The 20812-nt window shown below is 42.1% G+C and overlaps 2 protein-coding genes across 3 annotated transcripts in view; both read left to right on the top strand.

The window, feature by feature from the left end:
- Nucleotides 1-20812, top strand: part of LOC146768883 (uncharacterized) — a 263806-nt gene that overhangs the window by 151200 nt on the left and 91794 nt on the right. The window lies entirely within an intron of this gene.
- Nucleotides 529-17322, top strand: LOC148003466 (disks large homolog 5-like). Its single transcript, XM_087568796.1, has 5 exons — nucleotides 529-695; nucleotides 1416-1575; nucleotides 2903-3034; nucleotides 3694-3877; nucleotides 16535-17322. Exons 1-5 carry the CDS (start codon nucleotides 566-568, stop codon nucleotides 16538-16540), a joined length of 612 nt encoding a protein of 203 aa, XP_087424922.1. The 5' UTR covers nucleotides 529-565; the 3' UTR covers nucleotides 16541-17322.

The following is a 20812-nucleotide window of genomic DNA, read 5'->3' as shown; positions in this document are numbered from 1 at the left end:
AAATGGAAACAATGTCAGCTGTCAAGGACTGCACAGTAAGCAAATATTTCTAGGTTTTATACACTCAGAGGTATAGAAGAAATATATTGCCCTCCAGAAAAAGGGAAAACCTTAGGAATCGAAATGTGTGTCACATGCATTGTCTCGAGTAGTAGATTTACTTTTAAGAAAAATCTCCCTCCTCCTTGGTCCCTAGAGTTTTCGGTGCTAAGAAAAATCTGTTCTCCAATTCAGGGTTGTAAGCAACTATCCCCAGCAAAAGCATTGTTGACTTCTAATGAAACAGAGAGAAATATCTAGCTTTGAAATAGAGGTTGCCAAATGGTATTCCCAGTGACACATGAGAGACTGGAGGAAAGGGTCCCCACAGAAATTCATCAGTGTGGGGAAAGCTGGTTAGTAGGTAGGCCATAGAATTTTCCAGTGACATCACCAGTAAGCCGTTCACTGGACAATCTTTTGTATCTAAGAGCTCCCTAGAATCTTCTGTGATGTCACCAGTGTTGTGGTGACACCAACTGCCTTTGGGATATTCCTTCAGTTCCCTTTGGGTTCACAAGCAGGCATGTTTCGCCAGCTGCTCAGGCTATTTCGAAAGGAAAGTGTTGATCAAGGAGAGACCGCACCAGGTCAGAGGGAAGCTGACCCCCTCTCTAGTGAAACAGGAAGGAGGAAATCATTCTGGGGAAGGCTTGGTGAGTTCTGGGCAGAGTTTGGGAACATCCTCAAGGAGGTAGTTTTGAGATGTGCCTTCTAAGACTAGGCCTTACAAGCAGGATCCTTGGGATTTCTCAAAGGCAAACCAAGAGTCAGGAGTTCCTAATCTTTAATTTGAGAGAAAGCCATAAAGTGGTAAGCCTTCAGTGTCTTTTCTTGAAGCTTTTTAAATGTGAGTGTCAATGAATGGCAGGAGGAGGCACTGTGAGATTAACAATGTGACCATCCATGGTTGGGAGTTGAAGCACTTCATCCTCTAGATTACTGTAGATTACATAAAGTCTCCGATGGCGAGAACAAGGAAGGATGCACCCCTAGTCATGAATTGAGTTCTCAGACACTTTGGGCTGCAACACACATGATTAGAGCTTGATGGTGCTAATCATTATGAACTGCAGGATTGACTGCTCCACATCTGATATGAGAGAACAATGTCCCAGATGTTTATGTATCAGTCAGGTTATACTGTTCAGGGTGAGGGGTCCTGTAATAGTGAGTGTGGCACGAGTATGGCATTAGAGGTTGGGAAGAGGGACATAGCTTAAGAATCCACCTTTAAGAAAGCTTTTCTGCTCTTTCAGGGATTCACCCAGACTCTACCATTTCCCCTTCCTCAACCTCCTTTTGGGATTCAGAATGATCTTTTCTGCCCATGGGCCATCAAATATGCAAATTCACTTGGGTTTATCTATCTACAGGTTTTGGTAGGAAGGCATCATCCCAAAATGTCATCAGTACCCAAGAGGAGTGTCTAAAGGAACTGGAGGAACTCAAATTTGAAATCCAGAAGTGTCAATTCGAGAGGGATGAACTTTACCAAATCCTGGATCTTTATATCTATGATGAGTGGGACCACAGGTAGTCATTATGCCCAGTAACCTGTTCACTGTCTTGTGCTCTCTCTCTGCTAACCCGAGATTTCCTCATAGCATGAGAGAGTTTCACCTCTCATCCTGGATTTTAAGGAGATTTGGCAGGCATTACCTTTGAGATAAGCTAGGTGCTGTGTGTTTAAGGTCAACCTTTTTGTACTTGACCCTGAGCTCCTTGGATTAGCGTTGGTTCTGTCAGCAGCTGGAAGGACCTGGTCACACTTGCTGCAACTGTGTGTGTGAATGAAATGCCTGCACGTCATCACTCTTTCCTCTGAATTTGTTCATTATACACTGATTCTATGGCACCTCCATGCATGTAGTTGGCATTCTAAATGTGTTTGGATATGGGTTGCTATGTATGTATGTGGAAGTATATGTGGTGTTTTACTCAGGATCAGGACGTCTGGGACCTTTGATGGGGTCTGAGGATTTGTTTGATCAACACTTTGCAGGTCATGATAGTGATGAGTATGTGGAGGCCCACACTGATCTACAGAGCACTTTGCTCCTTCTGTATACCTTGGTGGCACCCAGGACTCTCCCGAGGGGAGGAGGTGCTATAAATCCTCTTCCCTGTCAAACTTAGTTATGCCCTCTGGGAATTCATGTAACGATAGAAACCAAGGATTGAGTATACCTGCTTTCAAAACAAGAGAAATGTCATCACAGCTTTCTCTTGGGCCCAAAGCTGTGGCACAGACTGGAGGAATCTTCTTCCTGAACTAGTCAATTCCATCATGCTCACCTGGCCAGCTCTTGAAGGTCAGGTCCCTCCAACTGGTACCGTGACTCTGTTGTCCTGTGCCCAGGATAATAAACTAAACCAGTACAAATACTTTGAAGGAGCAAATATGTAGTACATACTGAGTTTAAGTAATTGAGAGAACAGTCTGATTTCACCTAATTTGTTTCACCTGCTTTGATCTTTAGTTTTTTACTTTTTAACTATCCAGGGATTGTTTATTGTGACCTAGAAATGGTCACTGTGGTCTTGACAGTTGTTATTCCCAAACAGGCAGCTCTCAGGCTCTGCCCCCTCCTATATAGTGAGTCTTTGCAGAACCATATCTCCCCAGGATTCCAAGGAGTCCTTATTTCAAAACAAATGTTTGCTTATTTACATGGAAATATTTTCTGTGGATTAAGCCTCACTGTTGGGTTTTGGTCTGGCTTTTGAGTTTGCCACTTTCTTCCCTTCCACCATTCCTTGAATTTGAAATTTTATTATATATTTTTTATTTATACTTCACCTAATTCTGAAATCATGAGTTCAAAACGTTATTTGTTCCTTTGGCCATGACCTAACCCAGGCTGGATGTCGAATTGCCAGTCCTTCAATCGGAACATGAGATGAGAATGATGGCTATGCAAATGATGACCAACTCAATAAGTGATGCCATGGAGAGGTACAAGGAGCTCATACAAGTGAACAGTTCCTACCGGTGAGTCGCTGACAGAGATGAGAACCCAGCACTAGGCAGGGAATGCTTCTGTCCTGTATGACTTTGAACCAAAGTCAGGGCTCTGGTTCCATGGTGTCTGACTCTTAACAAGAAGCCTGCCTCCTGGCAAGGGTCTTAGATTTGTAGCTCTTGGACTCAGTTGTCCTACATGTGAAGGGTGTAGAAGACCCTCAATCGTTATTTTCCCCATTAAGGATCCTCTAGATAGAAAAGGTTTGCACCGTGATGGGAATATCAATCAACTCTTAGTCTCTAGGACTCTGACAGGTTGTCTATGATCCATGAGAAACACATGGAAAGTTTGTACAGCTATTGGGTCTTCTATCCTCCCTCAGAGGGGATGTGACCTCTACTTGCAGATGACTTCAGCATACTATGGACATATGAGCTCCCTTATGGACCATTTCTTCTACCTTGATTTATATAAACCGTGTTAGTGTCAGGATTTTCAGAAGTACTTTGATTCACAGGGATGTGTCCTCTGGATTTGACCTCCTCTAATTGGTGCTAACCTGTATAGTGTGGCTCTATTCTGGGGATTTCTGGGGATGAGGACCCTTGAAGGGATGACTGGACTTGTAGGAGTGACAGGCAAATAGAAGCAGGCTGGGATTTACCATTTTTTGTTTGTGGTTCAGAATCAGGCAATCCCAGCTCCTACATGAACAAGCTCAATTGAAGAACAATATACAGATTTTGCTGAATGAGAAGAGAAAACTGCTGGTGGAGCAGACTGAACTCCCAGCATCCTCTGTGGAGGCAAAGAGGTTGTGTGAAGAGGCCGGAATGAACATCTGTGACCCCAGAGCCAAGCCACAGCAGGTAGGATTAGACCTCAGGGTCAATTTGTCCTCATGTCTTACCATAAACATAGACAAACCAATGTAACTGTCTATTGACTGATCCATGTCCTGACCTAGGTCTCATCCAAGTGTTCATTCATGTGATGGTTTACAAGGCTTTCTGTGGAGATAGCCCCTTTTCAGGAAACTACATGTTTGGAAAGCAAATGGTCCTGCTCTTCGAGAATCTGCAGTTTATTAAGGGAGATAGGTTGATCACACAGCACAGCACTACATGCCATTATGTGTGGAGGGTTCTATGTGGGAGTCCCTCTTTAGACTAGAGCAGGGCTTTGCGAGATGAAGCAAATGTCTGGAGCTCATTTTCTTTACAGGGATCTTGTGAGACTCCAGGAAGTAAGTACTTTTCAAGGAGGAGACCCTCATGGAAATGCCAAAGAAATGGTTCTTATTGTCATTTGTGGTGGCTTTTGTTGTTCCTCTTCTCCCTGTATATGATGATGGTGTCTTCATGCTTCATAGATCTTGGGTAACTACAGAGCCTGAGGAGCAGCATGTCAGTCCTGTCTTATTTGAGTGCTCCTGGAGAGTTCATAACTGGGCCTTACAACCTGAAGCTGGTTAGAAGAGCAAGGATGTGGAAAAGGTTTCTCAAAGGCCAAGGGTTGGCATGAGAGATTTGAGACTTCAAGAACAAAGTTATCCGTATATACCCCCAATTCTCACCAAGAAAGGTGCATTGCTGTGCTGACCTGCATCTTAGGGAGCATGCGGGGAGGCCAGTTCATGACATGCAATTTTGTCCAGTCATTATCCAACTTAGTCCTTTAAGCCTAGGTCTCTCAACAAACCTGAAGCTTCCTGTTTTGTGCTGGAAGCAGGAGTCTTTGCATCACTGGTCCAGTTCCTGGTGGAGCCCCCTCTCTTATTTGTCTCAACACATTCTTAAACCATTCAGGTATTTTCAAAATAAGGATTAGATTTCTTCACTTTACCTGAACAGAGGTATCCCCCAGGAAGATTCTGGTTTGTCTTATGGGCTTCACCATGATCTTGCATGGAATCCTGTAGTGCATCCCTCTAATGACATTGCTTTGCAGACTATATTATGGGCACGGCATTCTTTCAGGATAGATTCCCTCTCAATATTGTACACAGTGCTGCATTTTAGAAAAGTCACTGTATGTTATTTCTTTAGCCTCCTTCTGACTGACATTGAGGTTGTTTTAACGTCACATGAAATCTAATATGATGAAAAGTTCCTGGTAAATGACCATGAGACACTGTCTTCTTTGATGCTTCCAAGGTCTTCTATGAAGGAAACAGTGTAGTTTTAGTGAGGGGCCTATGATGAGTCAACATAGAGCTTGATGGAGTTTTTTCCTAGAAATCTCTCTCTTGGGGATTTGATGTTGTGTTGTTTAGGCTATCTGTGCACAACATGTAATTTACTCGTAGGACCAGAAAGTATCTGCATAGAAAGGTTTCCTGAAGTGGAAATGAGTATAGGCCAGGGCAGCACAGCCTGCTTGAGTCTAAGAGACTTGTAAACAACATTTTTCCCACTAATTCCTCACTCAACAGGAAATGTGCTGCACAAAAGCAAAGTTTTCATTTGTGCGTGCGAGTGTGTATCTGTGTATGTCTGTGTGTTTGTGTGTGTGTGTGTTTTCAGTAATGAACCTGTGTTTCCTCTATTTCAAAGTTTCATAAGAAAAGAATTCTAGGAGTTCACTTTACATCCATGAAACATGAAATACAGCTGCCCAGTCATTTGGCATCTCCATCTAGCTCTGTACAGCAAAAGGACACCTGTTATTAATATATTCTGTTTACAAAAAAATCGCAACAGAATTATCTTGTGAAGTCTGGGGGAGGAGTGGAAAATATAATCAAGTGAGTCCTGTTTCACAGTCCTAACCAATGGTACAGGCCTAGAGCTTGCAGGTCCCTTTTTGTTATGGTGTAGAAGCAGGACAATAAAGTCCTTTAGAAATGCAACCCCCCAAAAAGAGGACACAAAAACACCTGTAAAGCTAGATTTTCAAGTGACTAGGGGCAAAACTACTGATCTGCATTGAAATCCTTTGGAGCACATCAAAGGAAAGGAGTACTGGGAGGTAAGAACAAGGCTTCTCTATAAAATCCATGAGTTTATGCTGCTTCTCTGTTCTTTGTGAATTGTGAAAGCCCACTGGAAGGTTGTGTCACTCACTGTGTCTTCTCCAAGGTTGCTTTCCACATTGCCTGCTACCATTTCTTTCCAACTACCTTGGCACACTACAACTTCCCCTGGGAGTTTGGCTTGGATTTTTTTCATTGAGAATTTGAGTTGCTTGGAATTGTATCGTCATCCAGAAAAAGTCCCATAGCTATGCTGTGGTGCAAGAACAGGGCAGTTTCAGGAACCCCTTTAGGTGCACAGATAATCTAAAGCGCTCCCCTATGTTATCTGTGTAGCATTCTGCAAGTGCTGTCAATCAACATCATTTTCTCTCAGTTAATTTCAGCCTAAATGGAGTCAGGAGAAATGATGAAATTCAGACGGGTCTGTTAGTGGACCATCAGAAAGGCCTGTGAGAAGCCATGTTCTTTAAGTGGAACAGAAGTGTTAGTTGACCCAGAGATCCCAGAGAAGAGAATAGGTGTCCAACTAGAGCAACTAGAGCTCTGGGTTTTAGTGGTCCAAGGAAGGAAACTGTAGGAGAGGTTGGAGCCCTTCAATGGATTATGACTCAGTGTGAGATAATCCATGTAAGCATTTATTTATTTACTCCAAATATCTGTGACACAATCACATTATAGGTAGAAACATTGTTCATATGGATCCTGGCTATGGAGATTTCCTAAGATTCTGGGGTCATAGCTTTGGGCATGAAGTCACTCAGGCTATGGTAAAGAGAGCTCCTATTAGAAGAAGCTGCACTCTATGGGGAAAGTCTGAAACAGTGAACAAGAACAGGAGTCTAGTCCACCACCAACATATGATCCTTTGCTGGGAAACAAGACTGCTCTACTCAGCCTTGGGAACTTGCTAAGCCAGATTGGTTATAGGGAAAGAACCCTGATTCAATGTCAGTTTATGGGAGGACAGCACATCACTAACTGAGCTGTCTATAGGCTATGACCACTATATACATATCCCACTCAACATTTGTTTTTATGCCTCCAGAGTATCCTGGGGAATCATTATATTAAGCATTAAAAGGGAAAGTAAACACTGAAATGTACTATGTTTATATTGTGTAAACACAAACGTCTTGTGTGTTTGCGAGTTAGTATTAGTGTGTCTGTGTGTCTGTGTGTGTGTTTGTGTGTGCACACATGCATGCATGCTTCCATTGACAGTACACTCATCTGATGACCACGATAAGGAAGGATTAGAGAAAAGAATGCAGGGCATTCTGAAGCAGAAAGAACCGATCACCCAGGAAAGTGGCTTGGGAGGAACATTGTAGAAGCATTCTGATATTTTTGAGATCAAGTAGGAACACAAACTGGCAGAAGCCAATTGGATTTCCTGTCCCTATATAACTATCCTTTTTGGATGGCTGATCACTGACAAGGTTTTCCCCATCAGTCACCTAAAGAACTACCCAGAATATTGTTCTGGTACAGTTTATGTGAATTTTGTCCATGACACAATATGTATAATCCTCAGGATTTCTTTGTATTTTGTACTTCTTTCTTCCTGTTAAGTCTCTGATAAAATCTGAGGACATTTTCTCTTCTGTCCTCTCACAAATTGCATTACAATAACCATAGTGTTACAGGGGTCCCACAGCTATCAGGGAGGGATGGATCTCTGAATTCTCATGGGGACTGGGCATCAAATCACTTCCCAGTCAGACTGAGATTCAAAGGCATTTATACAGTCACTGTTCACTGTGTTCCCAACTCTGTGAATTGCAACTTCATCATGCATACATTACCCATTGTGTATGCTTGCTGTCAAATATATAGTTACCTCTAAGTTATACTCCGTGGATGAGAGTGTTGAACAAATTAATGGGATAAACATTAATTTTTCTGTAATATCTCCCAGCATATATAAACATGGTATAAGGGAGTTTAAAACAATCGGGAAGCCTGCACGCAAATCCCAGGGCAGAGAGTGCTGAACACCCTGGAATGCAGATAATCCTGAGACCAAATACAGAAAGCCACTTCGGCCCAGCTCTGCCCACATCTCTGGCCCAATATTAATCTGCATGCTGCCTCTGGAAACAGGAATAGAGGAGCAGTCAGGGGCAGTAAACTGCTTGGTCCAGCCTGGGTGCAGAACCTACCTGGGCCCTGAGCATATTTGAAGAAAACCAGAGGAATACAATTCTCTGTTTCCTGGTTGTGCCTTTTTTTTTTTGAACCAACATTTTGTTGCTGTTGAATTTCTTATGGATATTTTTCATTTCGAATTCAAATGTTCTTCCTTCCTTGTTTTCCAGAAATAAGTCTGAATACCATCGCCCTCCCTCTTCTATAAGGTATTCCCTTCCCCATCCATCCACTTTCCCAGCCTAGGCAGGACCAAGGGCTGCTCATTCCATTTGTGCCCAAGAAGGCCATCCTCTGATACACATGCAGATGAGGCCATGGCACAGTCCCTGTATAGTGATTGGTACTGGTTTAGTCTCTGGGAACTCTGCTTGGCAGCCATGGTTGTTCTTATGGGGTTGCAAGTCCCTTCAGCTCTTTCAATCTTTCTGTAATTCCTCCAAATGAGGTCCAGTTCTCAGTTCAATGGTTTGCTGCTAGCATTCGCCACTGTATTTGACATGATCTGGCTGTGAATCTCAGGAGACATCTATATCCAGTTCCTGTCAGTAATGCACCTCTCAGCTTCATCCACCTTATCTAGTTTGAAGGCTGTATACGTATAGGCCACTCATGGGGTAGACTCTGAATGGCCATTCCTCCAGGCTCTGTTCTAAATTTTGACTCCTTATCCCTTCTATGGGTATTCTCCTTCCCCTTTGAAAGAAGGAGTGAAGCATCAGCATTTTGGTCATCCTTCCTGAATTTGATTTGGTCTGTGAATCTTGGGGAATTTGAGCATTTGGGCTAATGTCCACTTATCAATGAGTGCATACCATGTGTGTGTTTCTGTGATTGGGTTAACTCACTCAGGATCATATGTTTTAGTTCATTCTCTTCTCCTATGAATTTCCAGAAGTCATTGTTTTTGATATCTCTGTAGTACTCCATTTGGTAGAGGTACCACACTTTCTGTTTCCATTTCTCTATTGAAGGGCATCTGGGATCTTATCATTTTCTGACTATTATAAATAAGGCTGCTATGAACATAGTGGAGGGTGTGCATTGTTGTATGTTGGAGCAGCTTTTGGGTATATGTGCAAGAGAGGTATAGCTGGGCCTCAGCTAGTGCAATGTCTAATTTTCTGAGGAACCTCCAGACTGATATCCAGAATGGTTGTACCAGTCTGCAATCTGACCAACAATGGAGAAGTGTTCCTCATTCTCACATCCGTGCAAGCGTCTTCTATAGCCTGAGTGTTTGATCTTAGCCATTCAGACTGGTGTGAGGTGGAATCTCAGGGTTGTTTTGATTTGCATTTCCCACATAACTAAAGATGTTGAACATTTCTTTTGGTGCTTCTCAGCCACTCCATATTCCTCAGCTATGAATTCTTGTTTAGCTCTGAACCACAATTTTTAATAGGATTATTAGTCTCCCTGCAGTCCAACTTCATGAGTTCTTGTATATTTTGGATATTAGCCCTCTATCAGTTGTAGGATTGGAAATGTCTTTTCCCAATCTGTTGGTTGCTGTTTTGTCCTAACCACAGTGTCCTTTGCCTTACAGAAGCTTTGTACCTTTATGAGGTCCCATTTGTCTATTCGTGATCTTAGAGCATAAGCCATTCGTGTTTTGTTCAGGAAATTTTTTCCAGTGTCCTTGTGTTCAAGATTCTTCCCCACTTTTGCTTCTATTAGTTTGAGTGTATCTGGTTTGATGTAGAGGTTCTTGATCCACCTGGACTTAAGCTTTGTCCGGGGCAATAAGCAGGGGATGATTTGGACTCTTCCATATGCTGACCTCCAGTGGAACTGGCACCATTTGCTGAAAATGCTATCTTTTTTCCACTGGATGTTTTTGTCTCCTTTGTCGAAAATCAAGTGACCATAGGTGTGTGGGTTCATTTCTGGGTCTGCAATTCTATTCCACTGGTCTATCTTCCTTTCTCTGTACCAATACCATACAGTTTTTATCACTAATGCTCTGTAAACTGCTTGAGTTCATGGATGGTGATTCCCAGGGAAGTCCTTTTATTGTTGAGAATAGTTTTAGCTATCCTGAGTTACTTGTTACTCCAAATGAATTTGCAAATTGTTTCTTCTAACCCTATGAACAATTGATTTGGAATTTTGATGGGGATTGCATTGAATCTATAGGTCAGTTTTGGAAAAATGGCCATTTTTACTATCTTCATCCTGCCAACCCATGAGCATGGGAGATCTTTCCATTTTCTGAGATCTTCTTCAATTTCTTTCTTCAGATCATGAAGTTCTTGTCACACAGATCTTTCACTTGTTTGATAAAAGTCACACTGAGGTATTTTTATGTTATTTGGGACTATTATGAAAGGTGTCATTTCCCTAGTTTCTTTCACAGCTTCTTTATCTTTTGTGTAGAGGAAGGCTACTTCTTTGTTTGAGTTAATTTTATACCCAGGCTCTTGCTGAAGTTGTTTATCAGGCTTAGGAGTTCTCTGGTATAACTTTTGGGGTGAATCAAGTGTACTCTTCTATCGTCCTCAATAGTGATATTTTGACTTCTTCCTTTCCATTCTGTATCACTTTGACCTCCTCTTTTTGTCTGATTGCTCTGGCTAATGCTGGGGACAACATACAATGACTGGGACTGCAGGCAGTAGGCCGGGATGGAGATATCTCAGAAGCCTGCAGCAGCTCCTTGTAAAGTAGGGTGGCTTCTGGAAACCTGAGAAGCAGAAGACACATCTCTCCATGAACCCACCATCCGAAATAAGAGGCTGCCTGCAGCAGTCCAGGATGGAGACATCTCAGTAGCCCGCAGTAGCTCTTTTTAAAAACTGGTTGTTTCCATTTCTCCAAACCTTAGCCCTGGACAACGGCTGTATAGATTTCATTTGTGTGTGACTGCCTATCAGGTGGCCTTGGTGTGCACAATTATTCTATTATGTCTGACTTTCCTACGTCTTTCTACTTCTGCTCTGGTGAATTCTGTGAAACTAGATGTTCCTTGAGGTTATGATTCTTAGACAATTGGAAATTGATGCTAGGGGCACAGCACAGCACAGCCCTAGCGGCCCAGGTGCATATTGTGTATTCTTATCTTGGAAAAAATGTATAACTGCACAATTGAAGTTCCAGGTAAGGTTTGACTTGCAAAGACAGCTTGAAGAAAATAAGAGAAAATGAATTAGAGCCAACAATCGGGCACTAGGAAAGGAAAAAAGTTATTGAAGTTTTGAAATAAGTCATATAATATTACAGACTAGTTAAGGAAGTATAGAATATATAAAATTATATACTAGTAAACTAAGTCAAACTACTGGAACTCTTATGAGAGTCATTGTGTGCAAGGAACAGAACGCTAGTGGAATGACTGTGCTAAGGGTTAACTTGATTCTTTCTGGCCACTGCCTGGCAGTTTTGCCTATGTCATTTATCATTAGAGTGTCACAGGAAAATGCAATTAGCTGACCTCGGACCTTTGGACTCTGAAGTGTAAAAGTAAAGAATTAAAGTTTAAATAATGATAAGTTTACAACTATTATTATATTGGCCACAGGCCTGGGTATAGGGGAAGCCTGAAACTTTGGGGAACAGTTGTAGTTCTTAGTTCTTGGTGAGATATAGTCATTCTTTGCATCTGATTTGGCAATGATTAAAAAATTTCATTTTTCTACCCGCTTTTGCATCATGAATAAAGGACTGGGGCAAGAGAAAGGCTACAGAACATGTGAAGAGTAAATGAGAGAGAGCATGAGGGAGTGAATGAGAGAGTAAATGACAGAGGTAATGTAAGAACAAATGTGAGAGCGAATGAGAGAGCATGAGAAGAGCATGTGAAGAGTGAGTGGAGAGAGAATGTGAAGAGTGAATTAGGGAGCAAATGAGGGAGCTAATGAGAGAGCGAGTCTGAGAACAAATGTGAGAGCCAGGGAGAGAGCATGAGGAGAGCATGTGAGAATGAGTGAGGAGAGAACGTGAGGTGTGTGTGAAGACTGTGTGTGTGCCTGAAAGGAGAGTGCATGTGGTGTGTGTGAGATATGTGTGAGGTGTGTTTGAAGAGTGTGTGTGTGCGTGACAGGAGAGTGCATGTGGTGTGTGTGAGATATGTATGAGATGTGTATGAAGTTGTGTGTGTGCGTGACAGGAGAGTGCATGTGATGTGTGTGAGATATGTATGAGGTGTGTATGAAGACTGTGTGACAGGAGAGTGCATGTGGTGTGTGTGAGATATGTGTGAGGTGTGTATGAAGACTGTGTGTGTGTGTGACAGGAGAGTGCATGTGGTATGTGTGAGATATGTATGAGGTGTGTATGAAGACTGTCTGTGTGCGTGACAGGAGAGTGCATGTGGTGTGTGAGATATGTATGAGGTGTGTACGAAGACTGTGTGTGTGCGTGACAGGAGAGTGCATGTGGTGTGTGTGAGATATGTATGAGGTGTGTATGAAGACTGTATGACAGGAGAGTGCATGTGGTGTGTGTGAGATATGTATGAGGTGTGTATGAAGATTGTGTGTGTGCGTGACAGGAGAGTGCATGTGGTGTATGTGAGATATGTATGAGGTGTTTATGAAGATTGTGTGTGTGCATGACAGGAGAGTGCATGTGGTGTGTGTGAGATATGTATGAGCTGGGTATGAAGATTGTGTGTGTGAGTGAAAGGGTAATAAACAGACGTGTGCATGATTGTGGGAGTTTGAAAAGAGAAAACTGCAATAAAAAAGGCAGAGTGCACAAAAGAATGCAGTGTGTGTGCAGCAGCAAACTGTGAGAGAGAGAGAAAGAAAGAGACAGACAGACAGACAGACAGACAGACAGACAAAGAGACAGAGAGAATGACTTTAAGCCTTGAAATTGCCTATCACCCAAAGAGGAGTCTGTGGATATGTACTTAACTTTGCCAGCTTTGTGGGCTTCTACATTGCAGCTCTGAGAAGAACTGAAAACTAATGGAATAGATGTGTAGCCTCCTATTACCTTTGTTATTGTTAGGATATTAGTAGGAAAGGTTTGATTCAATATACTCTCAGGAATATTAACAAACCATTGCCTCTTGTGTACCATCTGGATGAAGTACCAAGTTCACAGACAGTTATTCACCAACTTTCCAAAGCCAGCAAACTGGAGCACTTTACCTGAACTGAGGTATCTCCCGGGAAGACTCTGGTTTGTCTTATGGGCTTCACCATGATCTTGCATGGAATCTTAGAGTGCATCCCTCTGCTGACATTGCTCTGATGACTATATCATGGTCACTGCATTCTTTCAGGATAGATTCCCTCTCAATATTGTACACAGTGCTGCATTTCAGAAAAGTCACTGTATGTTATTCCTTTAGCCTCCTTCTGACTGACATTGAGGTTGTTTTAATATCACATGAACTCTAATGTGATGAAAAGTTCCTGGTAAATGACCATGAGACACTGTCTTCTCTGATGCTTCCAAGGTCTTCTATGAAGGAAACAGGGTAGTTTTAGTGGGGCCTATGATGAGTCAGCATAGCGCTTGATGGAGTCTTTTCCTAGAATCTCTCTCTTGGGAATTTGATGTGTTGTTTAGGCTCTCTGTGCAGAACGTGTCACTTACTTGTAGGACCAGCAAGTATCTGCATAGAAAGGTTTCCTGAAGTGGAAATGAGTACAGGCCAGGGCAGCACAGCTTGCTTGAGTCTAAGAGACTTGTACACAGCATTGTTCCACTAATTCCTCACTCAACAGGAAATGTGCTGCGTAACAGCAATGTTTTCATTTGTGCTTGCGAGTGTGTATCTCTGTATGTCTGTGTGTCTCTCTCTGTGTCTGTGTGTCTCTCTCTCTGTGTGTGTGTGTGTGTGTGCGTGTGTGTGTGTGTTTATCAGCAGTGGCTGAGCATGTTGATGTTCATGCTGTGTTTTTCTAATGCTGGGTGATTTTTCAAGTCTTTTTGGTATGGGACTTTATATATAGGAGGGTGTGTGAGGGTGTATGTGTGTTTGTGTGTGTGTGTGTGTGTGTGTGTTTGCAGTAGTGAACCTGTGTTTCCCTCTATTTCCAAGTTTCATGAGAAACGTTATCTAAGATTTCACTTTACATCCATGAAACATGAAATACAGCGGCCCAGTCATTTGGCATCTCCATCTAGCTGTGTAGAGCAAACGTACACTTAATTTATTAACTTATTCAGTTTTCAAAAAATTCGTAACAGAATTATCTTCTGAAGTGTGGGGGAGGAGTAGGAAATATGTTCAAGTAAGTCCTGTTTCACAGTGGTAACAAATGGTACAGGCCTGGAGCTTGCAGGTCTCTTTTTGTTATGGTGTAGAAGCAGGACAATAAAGTCCTTTAGAAATGCAACCCCAAAAAATGAGGACACAAAAACACCTGTAAAGTTAGATTTTCAAGTGATTGTGGGCAAAACTACTCATCTGCATTGAAATCCTTTGGAGCACATCAAAGGAATGGAATACTGGGAGGTAAGGGCAAGGCTTCTCTAGAAAATCCATGAGTTTATGTTGCTTCTCTTTTCTTTGTGAATTGTGAAAGCCCACTGGAAGGTTGTGTCACTCACTGTGTCTTCTCCAAGATTGCTTTCCACATTGCCTGCTACCATTTCTTTCCAGCTACCTTGGCAACCACAGCTTCCCCTGGGAGTTGGCTTGGATTTTACTCATTGAGAATTTGATTTGCTTGGAGTTGCATTGTCATCAAGCAAAAGTCAGATAGCTATGCTGTGGTGCAAGAACAGGCCAGTTTCAGGAGCCCCTTTAGGTGCACAGATAATCCAAAGCACTCCCCTATGTTATCTGTGTACCATTCTGCAAGTGCTGTAAATCAACATCATTTTCTCTCAGGTAATTTCAGCCTCAATGGGGTTAGGAGAAATGACGAAATTCAGATGGGTCTGGGAATATAAGAACAGGTAGCCCTATGAGAAGCCATGTTCAGAAAGTGGAACAGACGTTTTAGTTAACCCAGTGATTCCACAACAAGGAGTAGGTGTTACAATTGCAACTAGGGAGCATCAGTGTTGTAGTGGTCCCAGAGCAGCCTTGAAGGAGAATCTATCCAGATGTCCATCAGCCAAGGAGTAAAAGTGTACCGTAGGGTAGAGCCCTTCCATGCATTCTGATTCAGTGTGAGATAATCCATGCAAGCTTTTACTTACTTACTCAAAATATCTGTGGCACAATCACATTACGGGGAGAAAATTTGTTGATTTGGATCCTGGTTATGGAGATTTCCTATGATTCTAGCTTTGGGCATGAAGTCACTCAGGTTATGGTGAAGACCACTCCGATTAGAAGAAGCTGCACACTTTGGGGAAAGTCTGAAATAGTGAACAAGAACAAGAGTCTAGTCCTTCACCAATGTATGATCCTTTGATCGGAAACAAGACTACTCTACACAGCCTTGGGAACTTGCTTAGCAAGATTGGTAATAGGGAAAGAACCCTGAGTCTATGTCGGTTTATGGGAGGACAGCACATCACTGACTGAGCTGTCTAAAGGTTCCGGCCACTACGTACATAACCCACTCAACATTTGTTTTTATGCCTCCAGAGTATCCTGGGGAATCTTTACATTAAGCATTAATGTTCAGGTAGGAACACAGGCTGGAAGAAGCCATTTGAATATCCTTTCCCTATATAAATACCCTTTTTGGGTGAATGACCACCCACATGGCTTCAACCTCGGGCAGGTAAAGAGCTACTCAGAGTATTGTTCTGGTACAGTTCATGTGAATTTTGCCCATGAAACAATACATATGATCCTCTGGATTTCTTGGTATTTTCTACTCCTTTTTCACTGTGATCTCTCCGGAAAGATCTGAGAACATTTTCTCTTCTGTCCTCTCACAAACTGCCTTGCACTAGCCATAGACTTACATGGGTACTGTTCTGTTTCTACATCACAATCACCTTTAATGTTCCCTGTGTACGCTGGGAAGATTTGCATGGAGCACATTCTCAGTGATTACAGGATCTATGCACTTCCCATGGATTTGATGTGAGATGGCTTCTCTGTGCATTTGCAGATACAGCGGTTACAAATTGAACCTAGGCAGGTTCCTTCACTGCAAACATAATCAGAACTTTCACCTCAATTCTGGGCATGTTCTCCAGAAGGCATCCACATGGTATTCTAGGTTGCTCATACCTCTCTTGAACTCAGATTCAGACATAGCTACAAGGTTATTAGTCAATATCATATTCCTGGACCAGTGGGAAAATATGCACATTTTTCTCTTAATTCCAGTACAGTGCATAGTCCACAGTTCAAATTCTAGCAGTTTGAAAGGTGAGATATAAATCCAAGCCCAGGTACTCTATGTCACTTGCGGATGCAGGGACTGACTCAGCTGACAGGTCATGCTGGATTGTCCAACTAAATAGACCGGATGTAAGAGGGAGAGCTGAATTGACAACCACTCACTAAATCTTTATTCCCTTTCTCTGCTAGGTCTGAAATTCTCCAGCAGAAACTCGAACATGACACAGACCAGGACAAGATCTCCCTTGGAGAGAAGAGCTACAGGAGGAGAACTAAGTGTGCACAGCAAATACACCACTATTGCATCTCATCTGTAATGTCCATAGCAATTGTGGGCTGCATTTTCCTCCTTTAGTTTGATTTCTTTGGATTGAATATGTTGTATTTTAACCTCGCCTCTCTCCAGCAAGTGTAAATTTTTGGAGGGACCCAGAGAAGTGCTGATGCACATCAATCAAAAGCTGCTGGTCATCCAGAAAGACGGTGCACGTAGAAATTTGTACTTGTCCTGATGGGTATCCAGAAGAGTTTCATGGAGATCAGTTCACAACATTGGAAAGACTTTGAGACAAAGTCTGTAATACCATTTATACTCAATATTGGATGGCTTTTTCCTTAATACCCCCACTCCAACAAAAGAGACCTACTTCCACTCCTCTTGAAAAGATTATTACCATCAGTAACTGCTTGTCTACTATGTCTCCGAGGCAAGCCACAGGCTATAAGTCTATTCTGCAAAAGGAGCAGCAAAAGAATGCTTAGAGCAATTCCTCTATTTAAAGTTTGGTTGAGTTTTGATTATTTTGGTTTTTTGGTTTTCCTTCTATTCATTTGAAGATTTGTTATTAATCTGTTGTTTTGTTCATTTGCTTTTCTATTTTGATAAGGATATAGACTGTATATATTGACTACCTGCATCTGGTTACTATCAAGTAAATTGGATGTATTCTGGTGAATAAAGGAGTAATTTCAAACTCTTCACTCTTATGAACCTTCTTTATTGATCACTGGTGTCAACCTCTGAAGTCCCACAGCTATCAGGGAGGGATGGATCTCTGCATTCTCATCGGGACTGGGCATCAAAATTCCTTCCCAGTCAGACTGAGATTCAAAGGCAGTTACACAGTCACTCATCACTGTGTTCCCAACTCTGTGAACTTCAAGTTCATCATGCATATATTACCTACTGTGTATGCCTGGTGTCAAATATATAGTTACCTCTAAGTTATACTCTGTGGATGAGAGTGTTGAACAAATTAATGGGATAACATTAATTTTTCTGTAATACCTCCCAGGACATATAAACATGGTATAAGGGAGATTAAAGCAATCGGGAAACCTGCACCCAAATCCCATGGCAGAGAATGCTGAACACCCAGAAATGCAGATAATCCTGAGACCACAGGACAGAAAGCCACTTCTACCCAGCTCTGCCCACATCTCTGGCTCAATATTAATCTGCATGCTGCCTCTGGAAACAGGAATAGAGGAGCAGTCAGCGGCAGGAAACTGCTTGGTCCATCCTGTGCCCAGAACTGACCCGGGCCCTGAGCATATTTGAAGAAAACGAGAGGCATACAATTCTCTGTTTCCTGATTGTGGCTTTTTTTGTTTGAAGCTCTAAACACCATTTTGTTGTTGTTGAATTTTAATTGGATATTTTTCATTCAGAATTCAAATGTTCTTCATTTCTTGTTTTCCAGAAAGAAGTCCAAATACCATCACCCTCCCCCTCTTCTATAAAGGTATTCCTGTCACCATCCATCCACTTTCCCAGCCTAGGCAGGACCAAGGGCTGCTCATCCATTTGTGCCCAAGAAGACCAACCTCTGATACACATGCAGAAGGAGCCATGGCACAGTCCCTGTATAGTGTTTGGGTAGTGGTTTAGTGTCTGGGAAATCTGCTTGGCAGGCATGGTTGTTCTTATAGGGTTGCAAGTCCCTTCAACTCTTTCAATCGTTCTGTAATTCCTCCAACTGAGGTCCAGTTCTCAGTTCAATGGTTTGATGCTAGCATTCGCCACTGTATTTGACATGATCTGGCTGTGCCTCTCAGGAGACATCTATATCCAGTTCCTGTCAGCCTGCACCTCTTAGCTTCATCCACCTTATCTAGTTTGAAGGCTGTATATGTATAGACCACTCGTGGGGTAGACTCTGGATGGCCATTCCTCTAGGCTCTGTTCTAAATTTTGCCTCCCTATCCCTTCAATAGGGATTCTTCTTCTCCTTTAAAGGAAGGAGTGAAGCATCAGCATTTTGGTCATCCTTCCTGAATTTTATTTTGTCTGTGAATCTTGGGGAATTCCAGCATTTGGGCTAATATCCACTCATCAATGAGTGCATACCATGTGTGTGTTTCTGTGATTGGGTTACCTTACTCAGGATGATATGTCTTAGTACATCCTCTTTGCCTATGAATTTCATGAAGTCATTGTTTTTGATATCATCTACATTGTGTAGATGTACCACACTTTCTGTTTCCATTCCACTGTTGAAGGGCATCTGGGATCTTTTCATTTTCTGACTAGTATAAATAAGGCTGCTATGAACATGGTGGAGCATGTGCCCTGTTGTATGTTGGAGCATCTTTTGGGTAAATGTGTAAGAGAGGTATAGTTGGGTCCTCAGCTAGTGCAATGTCTAATTTTCTGAGGAACCTCCAGACTGATATCCAGAATGGTTGTACCAGTCTGCAATCTCACCAACAATGTAGGAGTGTTCCTCTTTCTCACATCCGCGCAAGCATCTTCTATCGCCTGAGTGTTTTATCTTAGGCATTCAGACTGGTGTGAGGTGGAATCTCAGTGTTGTTTTCTTTTGCATTTCCTTTATGACTAAAGATGTTGAACATTTCTTTTGGTGCTTTTCACACATTCCCTATTCCTCAGCTGTTAATACTTGTTCAGCTCTGAACCTCAACTTTTAATAGGATTATTAGTCTCCCTACAGTCCAACTTCATGAGTTCTTTGTATATTTTGGATATTAGCCCTCTATCAGTTGTAGGATTAGTAAAGGTCTTTTCCCAATCTGTTGGTTGCTGTTTAGTCCTAACCACAGTGTCCTTTGCCTTACAGAAGCTTTGTACCTTTATGAGGTCCCATTTGTCTACTCTTGATCTTAGAGCATAAGGCATTCCTGTTTTGTTCAGGAAATTTTTTCCAGTGTCCTTGTGTTCAAGATTCTTCCCCACTTTTGCTTCTATAGATTGAGTGTATCTGGTTTGATGTAGAGGTCCTTGATCCACCTGGACTTAAGCTTTGTCCAGGGCAATAAGAAGGGGATGATTTGGACTCTTCCATATGCTGACCTCCAGTGGAACCAGCACCATTTGCTGAAAATGCTATCTTTTCTCCACTGGACAGTTTTGTCTCCTTTGTCAAAAAATCAAGTGATCATAGGTGTGTGGGTTCATTTCTGGGTCTGCAGTTCTATTCCACTGGTCTATCTTCCTGTCTCTGTACCAATACCATACAGTTTTTATCACTAATGCTCTGTAAACTGCTTGAGTTCATGGATGGTGATTCCCAGGGAAGTCCTTTTATTGTTGAGGATAGTTTTAGCTATCCTGCGTTACGTGTTATTCCAAATGAATTTGCAAATTTTTTTGTCTAACCCTATGAAGAAGTGTATTGGAATTTTGATGGGGATTGCATTGAATCTCTAGGTCACTTTTGGAAAAATGGCCATTTTTACTCTCTTCATCCTGCCAACCCACAAGCATGGGAGATCTTTCCATTTTCTGAGATCTTCTTCAATTTCTTTCTTCAGACACATGAAGTTCTTTTCACACAGATCTTTCACTTGTTTGATAAAAGTCAAACTGAGGTATTTTTATGTTATTTGGGACTATTATGAAAGGTGTCATTTCCCTAATTTCTTTCTCAACTTGTTTATCTTTTGTGTAGAGGAAGGCTACTGATTTGTTTGAGTTAATTTTATACCCAGCCACATTGCCGAAGTTGTTTATCTGTCTTAGGAATTCTCTGGTGTACTTTTTTGGGTGTCTCAATTATACTGTCCTATCGTCCTCAATAGTGATAGTTTTCTTCTTCCTTTCCAATCAGTATCCCTTTGACCTCCTCTTGTTGTCTGATTGCTTTGGCTAATGCTGGGGACAACATACAATGACAGGGACTGCCAGTAGTAGGCTGGGATGGTGACATGTCAGAAGCCTGCAGCAGGTCCTTGTAAAGTAGGGTGGCTTTGGGAACCCTGAGTATCAGGACACACATCCCTCCACGAGTCCCACCATCTGAAATAAGAGGCTGCCTTCAGTAGTCCTGGATGGAGACATCTCAATAGTCCGCAGTAGCTCTTTGTAAAAACTGGTTGTTTCCATTTCCCTAAGCTTATCACTGGACAAGGGCTGTATAGATTTCATTTGTGTGTGACTGCCTATCAGTTGGCCTTGGTGTGCACAATTATAGTATTATATCTGACTTTCCTAAGGGCTGTATAGAT

Source organism: Rattus norvegicus, chromosome 9, assembly GCF_021556685.1.
Source record: "Rattus norvegicus strain SHRSP/BbbUtx chromosome 9, alternate assembly SHRSP_T2T, whole genome shotgun sequence".
Taxonomy (NCBI): Eukaryota; Metazoa; Chordata; class Mammalia; order Rodentia; family Muridae; genus Rattus; species Rattus norvegicus.
This window is presented reverse-complemented; position numbering and strand designations above follow the sequence as displayed.

Bases quoted from the DNA above. Each gene is read 5' to 3' on its own strand.
- LOC148003466 (XM_087568796.1), top strand. From the start codon at position 566: ATGTTTCGCCAGCTGCTCAGGCTATTTCGAAAGGAAAGTGTTGATCAA. The intron at 1,576-2,902 runs GTAGTCATTATG...GACCTAACCCAG, and splicing joins TATGATGAGTGGGACCACAG to GCTGGATGTCGAATTGCCAG. The intron at 3,035-3,693 runs GTGAGTCGCTGA...TTTGTGGTTCAG, and splicing joins CAAGTGAACAGTTCCTACCG to AATCAGGCAATCCCAGCTCC.